The sequence below is a fragment of the Panthera tigris genome, chromosome B4 (genome assembly GCF_018350195.1).
Source record: "Panthera tigris isolate Pti1 chromosome B4, P.tigris_Pti1_mat1.1, whole genome shotgun sequence".
Lineage (NCBI taxonomy): Eukaryota > Metazoa > Chordata > Mammalia > Carnivora > Felidae > Panthera > Panthera tigris.
In genome coordinates this window covers 74,392,062-74,401,296 of record NC_056666.1, presented here as the reverse complement: position 1 = coordinate 74,401,296, position 9,235 = coordinate 74,392,062, and the positions used below count along the sequence as shown (strand labels likewise).

Below are 9,235 nucleotides of genomic sequence, written 5' to 3'. Positions count from 1 at the left end.
TTTTTAAAGGCCATTTGTATTTTTTGTTAACTGTTTTATCAACAACCATTGAATAGTTGTTGCTAAAGGGCATCTAAGCTTTGTTACAACTCTAAAGTCCAACAATTTTCTGATCATCATCATCGACTAGGCAGTTGAAAGCAAAGAATTGAGGTCAGGGATGTTCCATTTGCTCTGACTAAAGTTAAATACCCAAATATGGCACTAGAGTGTGAGCAGTGAGAAGTGGGGATTATGCTTTATCCATCTTTATTCAGCAAAGCACCCAGAATCTTGTAGGCATTTAGTTATTAGTGAACACTTGGGATGAGATTACCTATTCTTGGGAATTCCTTTCACAGAAGTACCCAGCTAGCATTATAATCTAGATAATCTGGATAGCTTGCCAATGAGTAAAGTCATTTCTTATATTTCATTGGAGTACAGCCACCCAAAAGCTTATGAATGAAAAATAATCTGTAGTGACCATTGATAGCTATTACAGTCAGGATCTGACACTTAATAAATTCAATAAATGTACTGACTGAATAGATGGAAATTTGCTTAAATGAAATCATCACAATACAAACAGAACTGGGATGGTTCTTAGGAAATCTAGAAAAATGTTTGCCCCTGTTTTGCATCCCATCTTAGGAGAAAAGGCATCTAGTTCTAGATCATCTGATTCTTTAGGTAAAAACTTGCCAGGACTATAGGGGCATCTGGGTGGCTCAGTCAGTTAAGCACTCAACTTCGGCTCAGGTTATGATCTCATGGTTTGTGGGTTTGAGCCCCGCATCAAGCTCCACACTGACAGTGTGGAGCCTCCTTGGGATTCTCTCCCCCTCTCTCTGCCTCTCCCTGATTCACACTTTCTCTAAAATAAAAATGAAATAATAAAACCTCCCAGGACTATAAAGGGGCAATACATCTGGCTATCACAAGGACATCTGATTAACTTTGTTCTAATTGTGTTCAATAGACAATGTTTTTCACAGCCTCTTTTCAGATGGCTCCCTATTCTCTGATTCCGTTTGCTTCATTCTGCTACTCACAGACAATTCAAGAACACAACCTAATTACAGCAGGGGGAAATTTCAAAGTTCAAATCATCTATAGATGAGATATACTTCAAGCATTTTACTATTAGCTTTGCATAGGTTTAAAGTGGTAATTCTTATTTAAGGGTGTGAGAGGGTGATTATTAGCATCACTAAGCTTTCTTTTCTTCTTGTGTGGTTGTTTTGTTTTGTTTTGTTTTTTGTAAATACACATACTCTGTTCCCCCTTGTAGGTGATATCAGACTCTTGGCAAAAGCTTGGTCAGGTACACTCTGAAAAAGCTCCCCAGGTTGTCCCAACACCTTCCCACCTCCAACGATCATTCTCACCTCTTTTCAAGAATAAAAAGCACCTTCCCAGTTGTTCCCTTTCCCCTATTTGTTTGGCTTCAGTTGGAAACAGCGTCATTTCCCTGAACCAGCAACTTTGATATTTACTTCCCTAGGGACCACTTCCGTGTCCTGTCATGACCTATGGCATGAGAACTACTCCCATGCTGCTCTTAACCTTTGCTTTCAGAACTAAAAGAAATCATACATTTGCCCCATATTTGATATATAGTGTTCAATGCCTGTTTTTTTTAAGAAAAGCAAAAGACTTAGCTATTCATTAGCCTTCCCCATCTTATACTTCTGATAAGCATTCTATAAATCTTTGTTGCTTGTTTTGCATTCATAAATCTTGATAATATCCTCTCTTATAGTTAGTGCTTTCCCAGTTGATAACTCCTTTACTGAATTTTGGCAAGAAAAGCCTATGTCATGATATTTTAAGTACTTCTTATTTTACTAACACTTAAAATCATCCTAGCCCAATTGCAACTCTTTTTTTACAGAGAAGGAAAACCAAGCTATGAACAGGTAAGTAACAACTCAGCCAAGGTCAGAGTGGCAGAACTTTGACTAGAATCCTGGTCTCATTAAGTACTGATCCTGTATAGTTTTCTGCTATAGTCATTATTACATAATCACAAATTATTTATACTCATTAAAATCTCAGTAATGAGCACCTACCCTGTGCTAGATGCTTTCACACTCTCCTTTAAGTGAAGATTAACATATAAGACAAAGTTTTAAAGTTAAGATTATCAAGTCAAGCAAAAACTATAAACCCATTACAATTTTGGGAGAAGGGCCTTTTTCCTAAAAGGAATTTCAGTTAAGAACACTTTGGATCAGTGAGACCACTCAACTTAAAGGTTGTCTATTTTCTTGTCCCAACGATGCCCCCCACTTTGCTCTTTACATACCCTTCTCCCCAAAACTCAATTTGGATTTGATAGGGTGTCTAACGTTAATTCAGTACTTCTATCTAATCTCGTCAAGTTGCCGCTTTTCTTCTACCTATTTTCTTTTTTCCTTCTGAAAGGCATTTTCCCAGGTCCTGAAGCAGGAACAGAATCCCAACATCTCCTTGTCTCTTCACTCCATATGCCTCTGCTATAGGTCTCACCTCACCACCCACCCTTACCCTTCCTGGTACAGCAAAGACGAAACAGACACAATGTAGTGGAAAGGTCTTGTGTATAGTTTTGTCCACTTCAGTGTGTGAGAGCTGCTCTCATTAGAGCCTAAGGGGAAAGGCATCTGTGCCTGGAGGAAGGGAAATTGCTCCCACACTACAGGCTCCCGGCTGCATACGGAGGACTTTAAGCTTTAGTAGAAGTCTTTGTGCGAACAGCCCTTGGGTCATGCATGGGTCTTCCCCTGACCGCTAAAATTTAGGTCACTTTTAACCAAGGATGTCTTCTGGATAGTGCGTTTTACCAACGTCTCCTGGTCCTGCTGCTTCTCTTCCCTGGGCTTCGAGCTTGGCCTCTTCTCTCGGGTCCTAGGCCTGATGTCTTCCTTCATGGTGCGACCTCTCCCCTGATTCATCACCTTGGCCCTTGCTCCCTCCTTGGCTTTGGAACGCACCGAGTCCTTGGCTCGTGGCCTGACCTTCCTCATCCTCGTGTTTCCCTTCGTGCTCCGTCTCCATAATTCCCTGGCCTTCTTGGCCGCCCTGCGATGCGTGCTGCGCCTCCGTGGGCTCCGTGGCCTAGGAGGAGTCCTCCTCGAAGAGCGCACGCCCCCCTCCAACCTCAGGCGTCCAGGCTTTCTCTTCGGCTTTGGACTCTTCCAAACCCTGAAGTAGCCGGAGGCATCGCTACCGCTGACTCGGAGAAGCGTGCCCTTAACATCTGACCTGGGTGCTTCGCCTGAGTGTCGGCACTTCCGGCGCACTTCATAGCCAGCATTTCCGAGCTCCTTCTTGAGAGTGGCCAGAGTCAGCCCTTTGTGTGCTGTGATGGCTCGGAGCAACAACTGGGATACTTTGAGCACCGAGGGTGGACCCCGCCTTGGCGGTGCCCTGAGGGTTTTTTCCGTGGCCTGCTGGGTTTTAACTTCAGTGCCTTTGGATTCACCAGTGGGCCCAAGCACCTCAGCCATGGCCCCGCTCCCGCCTCCGCGGGGCCACTGCTCTGGGCCTCCCCAGCCAAGGCGGGAGCTAAAGCTGAGACTGTCTGGACCACGTCACAATGGCAAGGCCCCACAGAGATGTTCAGGTCCTGGTTAGGGAGCAGCCACCCAGGTAGGGTGTCCAATCAGACTTAACTTTCTTCTAGGTCTAAACCAATCCAGATCCTCAGCGCCTCTGCACCCATAAGAATCACCCTTATGATCCCAGGGTGTGTTCGCCCCGCCCCTTATTGTGCTACCACTTCTTGACCTTGATCTCAACCATTTACTTAAGTTCACTATTTTTCCGTGGTCCTGAATACCATTGACCCACATTTCCCTAAGGTGAAAGAAGCTGCCCCCAACTATCTAAAACAGGTCATATGATGCCTTTAAAAAAAAAAAAATGTGGTAGTCTAGCAAACAACCCCCGACCTAGAAACTCCCACCTTTTCTGCCCACCAGTTAGAGATCTATGGTCATGCCTCCCTGATGTGTCTCATGACACGGTGGATTCTATGCAAGAATATGAAGGAAAGAAGGCACCAATAAACCACTACCCTAAACAATGATTCCTACATCTGAAATTCAGATGCCTCATTCGGTTGGATTGGAACAGTCCAGTTTACAAATAGCCTAAGAACTCTGGTATAATCATTATTCTTTGAGCAGACTTTGCTTTTCTGCCTCTTGTCCTTCTTCTTAGATTGCCCACCCCTTTTCTCTGCCCAGTATGCCTGCTCATCTTTCAGAGTCCTGCAAAATACCTTTTTCACTGAAGCCCCCTCATATTCTTTTGGTCAAATGATTTCTCTCAACTACCACATTAAAATTTTGCAATGCTATACTGCATTTTCTTTATTTTAAATTAATTCGGTACTAGAGGATACAATGAGGCACAATAGTTTTAACAAGAAAACAGCCTAGACTCAGAGCTGTAAGACATAGACACATACCCCAGCTCTTGAACAGCCATGTGGCATTGCTAAATCCCTCCATATCCTTGGATCTGACTTTTTTATCTTAAAAAAAAAAGCCAGTAATACGTTCCTACCAACATCACAGAATTATTGCAAAAATTCAGAAGAGGTGATGGTAGATGACAAAGGACTACCCAAATATAAGGCATAACATTAACTTTACCCTGAATGTTTATGTCTTTCCAACTAAATTAAAAGGTCCCTGAGAGCCAAATAGCCTTTGAATTTCTATGGTCCATGCTGCACTCAACATTATTCTTTATTAAACACAACAGGCATTTAATTGAGTCTGTGTAAGCTCCTCTCTGGTGAGGAGACTTTCTCTGGATTCAAAGGAAACTCCCAGAAAATCTGGAGAAAGGAGCAGGATGAATCTCAAAGGGTTGAAAAGGAAGCTAGTTGCTCAAGGACTTATTATTTTGGACACAGTTTAGTTGGGAATTATTCAGAGAACACTTCAAATTGCAAAGCATATCCTACTTCTCCAAAGGACATTCACATATACCCAGCAGTCACAGGCTAGACTGTGACATAGTTTCTCCCAGGAATAAAAGTGCTAGAAAGTAGCTTAGACCAGTGCTTCTTAAACTTTAATGTGTACTTCAGAAAGTACAGATTCCAGTACATTAGGTCTAGAATGAGGCCAGAGGTTGTATCTTTCCAACAAGCTCCTAGGTAGTTCCATCTGGTTATAAAACAACCCTTAGAGGGAGTGGGGAGGAGACAGAACAGGAGAGGCAAGAGATTAGATTGGAAAGGTAGGTTAGGGCCAAGGTGTGAAGGACATAACATAAAAATGACACAGCTATAAGTAGTCACACAGCAGTAAGTGGTAGAGTGTGGATTCATGCCTAAGTCTACTGAATTCTAATGCCTGAGTTACTAACTACTGAGCTAGGTTTCCTTTTCTCCAAGGTTGACCCTCCCCACACCTTTATGTATCTCTACTACAAAGCAAGAGGAAGTTTGTCTCCACAATTATAGCTCAGAATCAAAAGGATCTACCAGCACTCATTGTACCTTCTCCCAGTCTTTAAATTAGAGCAGGGTACTGTGGATCTCTAAGAACAGGAGAGTAACACATCAGCACAGGGACAATGCATGAATGAAGAGCTGCCAGATGGAGAGGCAGAGCCACATGGAGCAGGATTTCTCTCATTCGTGTAGTCTCTTGGTCTGGCTATACTTCCTGTTTACAGAGGTCAGTGGCCATAGGATGGGGCAACCACTAGAGATAAAAGGGCAAAACTGTTTGCTTTGAGAATAAGAGGAAGGTAAACAAAGTCTGACCTTCATATCAACTGGCTCCAGGTAAAAATAGGTTGGCTGCACACAATGGTATCATCATGAGAGAAAGACAAGAACCAAATCAACCATGTTTATTGATACCCCAGTGATGAGAAAAGAGGCCAAATAGAAACCTTTGGGAGAGGGTGAAATTAAAGGAAAAGAAATATATGAAAGCAAAATAAAATAAAACATTTTCACTTATATATAACCATTCATTTATACATAGATTTCTGTATAAATATACTCTAAGTAATAGAGGAAAAACAAAAATGAGAGGTAGGAAACAAATGCCTTACTACCACTCAGCTGGTTCAGAGGTTAAGAAAGCCAGCTAGCTGACAGAAACTTTCTATAGCACCAATCCCTTGGAGTTACTTTGTTCCTCTTTGGAATAAATCTACTTGCCAGCCCTCTTATTCTGATGCCCCAAAACAAAAAGACATTTCAAAAAAAAAAAAAAATAGAATGCATTAGGAAAAAGATTTCATTAGGAAAAGATTCACTACAAACCAGCATCATACCTCTAATTAGGAGACACCAACTCCAGCTCCAGAAAGACAAAACTGAACCATCTTTTCCAATTTTAATGGTCTATGATTACAAACCAGAAGTTACCACCTAGCACCACCCTGTTGTGAAAAAGATCAATAGCTCTTAATTTCTGGAAGCTTTGGAGTTAAGGGGGTGGGGGCAGAGGAGAAAAAAAGGATACTTGGGAATAATGTTTAGCCTAAATCCTTCTGCTTCAAGTTCTAGAGTAAGATCATATTGTTCTCTGTTGGTAACAAGACTCTTCTATGATGGTCATGATTCTGTGAGGTCTCCAGAGGAACTTGGTTGCCTTAGACAGGGCTACCTTTAATTACTTACAAAATTCTAGAACATCAGATTTCATTAATTTCACTCCCTCACATAGAGTTATGCAGCTCTGACTTCATTAAGGATAACTCCATGTAAGGGTACAGCAAAATTTAGTAGCACACTCTGATCTAACTTCAATCTATACCTCACTGTCCCTCCTTGATCCACAGGCCTGCAGCCCCAAGGTTCTAGGTCTCACTCAAGTATCTTGGATTGACTCAGTTTATCTCTCCCAAAACCAAATGACATTAACCTGTTCATTAATCTATTATAACTCCCCCACTGACCTTAAACTGTTAGTTGTTTTTCCCCAAAAGACTCCTTTTCTCTCCTGAACTACTGCTATGTGCCTGGCACAACAGTCATTTCAGCAAATAAACCCACCAGTCCACTCATGGCTTTTGGGAGGACTAAAGTAGTTCACACAAACGAATGCAAAAATAAAATATCAAGATTCCATAAAAGCATGGAAACAGACTAGCAATTGGGCATTCATCCTTCTAATCCTCAGCATAATTGTTCATAAGAGAGTCTAGACAATCTAGATCCAGGTGATCTTACTGGAGGAACAGGAAAATCTCTCAGCAATTATATAAAATATAAGATCTGGTCTCCCTGACTCCTCCCAGGAAGCTCTAAACACCTAGTGTAACACACCCCTCCCCACAAATATAAAATCTATACTCACCCCTCCAAAAATGACAAGAGAGAAATAAGGGCTTTGGTATTAGCAAAATCCTACCCAAGTTATTTTTCTCACCCAAAGGTGTGCTATATAAATTAAATCTCTCATAAATTACATCAAGGCATCATTAATAGTTAAGTCTTTCCATGATCCCACAATGTGGGACCTCTAAGAACCATTCTGCTATAGTCAGTTAAATCTCAAAACTGAAAACCCATTTCTCTAAGGATTTTTACTTTCAATATGAGGCTTAGGTCATCCCTAGACACAGATAAACTGCAGTCCCAGAATAACACTACATGCTGGGCATCATTCATTTCTGTTATAGTAACTCCCAGCCATCAAACCCCTTTGTCAATTCCCAAATTACAGTATAAATGAAGCCAAAGCAGAAACACAAAAAAATGGCAGAGTAAGAAATCAGTTACCATAGATATGTAACTCTTGTAGTCTGAAAATTGAAATATCTCAGACCTATAACCACTACAAGGAACCTTATTTCTATCCTAATCTTTGCAAATCTAAAATTCCAGGAAACCCAAATTCACTAACTAAAAATTTCTTTCCTCCAAATTAAATGGTGTAAATAAATGCCCATGCTCAGGAATACAACCAAGAGCAAGACTGATTTGCATTCACAATTCACAATACACTTCCTGGAATTATCCTGAATAATTTCCCCCATTTTTTCCTTCAAACCTGCAGTTCTAAATATTTCATTTCAAAAACACTTACCTCTCCATTTCCTGGGAATAATTACATCTAATTTTCTATTTTAATCCTACTCTTCTTCCTGGCTTTTTCTCAGCTTTTGATCCATCTAGGGAAGAAGAGCTACTTTTTATTGAAGGCCTATGGATCAGGTATTATGTAGAAGTTATCACTAGTTCTTTCAACAGCACTGAAAACTGGATAATATTATTCACATTTACAGATGACAAGGTAAGTGGTGTACTGAAGGAAAAGTTTGGAATAAGAATTCTCTACACCTCACAATTAAGCCTACCAAGGATTCCTATTTTTCATTTTCCACTTAGAAAAAAAGAAATTGCCACACCAGCTCTTATATCATTTCACTAATCAAAGCTTTGGGCAAGCAATTCAGATTCCCCTTTCCTCACTATACCTTCTACCATACTAGTTATGCCAGTTGCCAAATTATTGCTTTTGTTACCTGAATGTGAAAATGGATCTGGGCCTTTTAAATATTTTTCCTTTTCCAGCTGACGTGATGTTAAGCTTTATAAGTAAAGGGTACTGCAGAGACTTTGCAGGAGGAAAGGGTTTTCCCTTTCAGTTTGGTTCTCTGGTCCTTCACCAGGTTGCTAGAGCAGAGGTTGGAAAACTGTGGCCCATGGGCCAAAACCAGCCTGCTGCCTATTTTTGTATGGTGTGTAGGCACAACTCATGTGGACTAGCACTTTGAGCTGCAGAGAACAAGACATAATGTCCCCACCTCATTTCACAGTCCACTCCCAACATATGCTTCTCTGGTCTGGGCCGTGCCTCACCATGGGCCAATGCTGGCCCCATACACAGTCCCCATTCTCCACTGTGGCAAATGAAAAAAAAATTTATATCTTTTTTTTTAATGTTTTTTTAAAAAATTATTATTTATTTTGAGAGAGCACACGAGCTGGGGAGAGGCAGAGAGAGAGCAGAAAGAGAGAGAATCCCAAGCAGACTCTGCACTGTCAGTACAGAGCCCAGTGTGGCACTCGACCTCACGAACTGCAAGATCATGACCTGAGCTGAAATCAAGAGTTGGACACTTAACCAACTGAGCCACCCAGGTGGCTAAAAGACCTACCTTTACCTTTAACAAGGTAGGAGTAACTTTTAATGAGAAAAACGCATAGAATACAATAGTTAATAACTTGAAAATTTTTAAGCACAATACTCATGTTTAACAACACACTAATAAAACTGAGATGGAT

The 9,235-nt window shown here is 41.1% G+C and overlaps 1 protein-coding gene across 1 annotated transcript; it reads right to left on the bottom strand.

Moving 5' to 3' along the window:
* Nucleotides 1-2,547: 2,547 nt before the first annotated feature.
* Nucleotides 2,548-3,628, bottom strand: LOC102957140 (testis-specific H1 histone; the record flags this gene model as incomplete). The annotated part of the gene is given in 2 exon segments (XM_015539910.2): nt 2,548-3,502; nt 3,505-3,628. Coding segments are annotated over 2 exon segments (897 nt in total), but the record flags the coding sequence as incomplete, so codon positions are not given.
* Nucleotides 3,629-9,235: the final 5,607 nt, after the last annotated feature.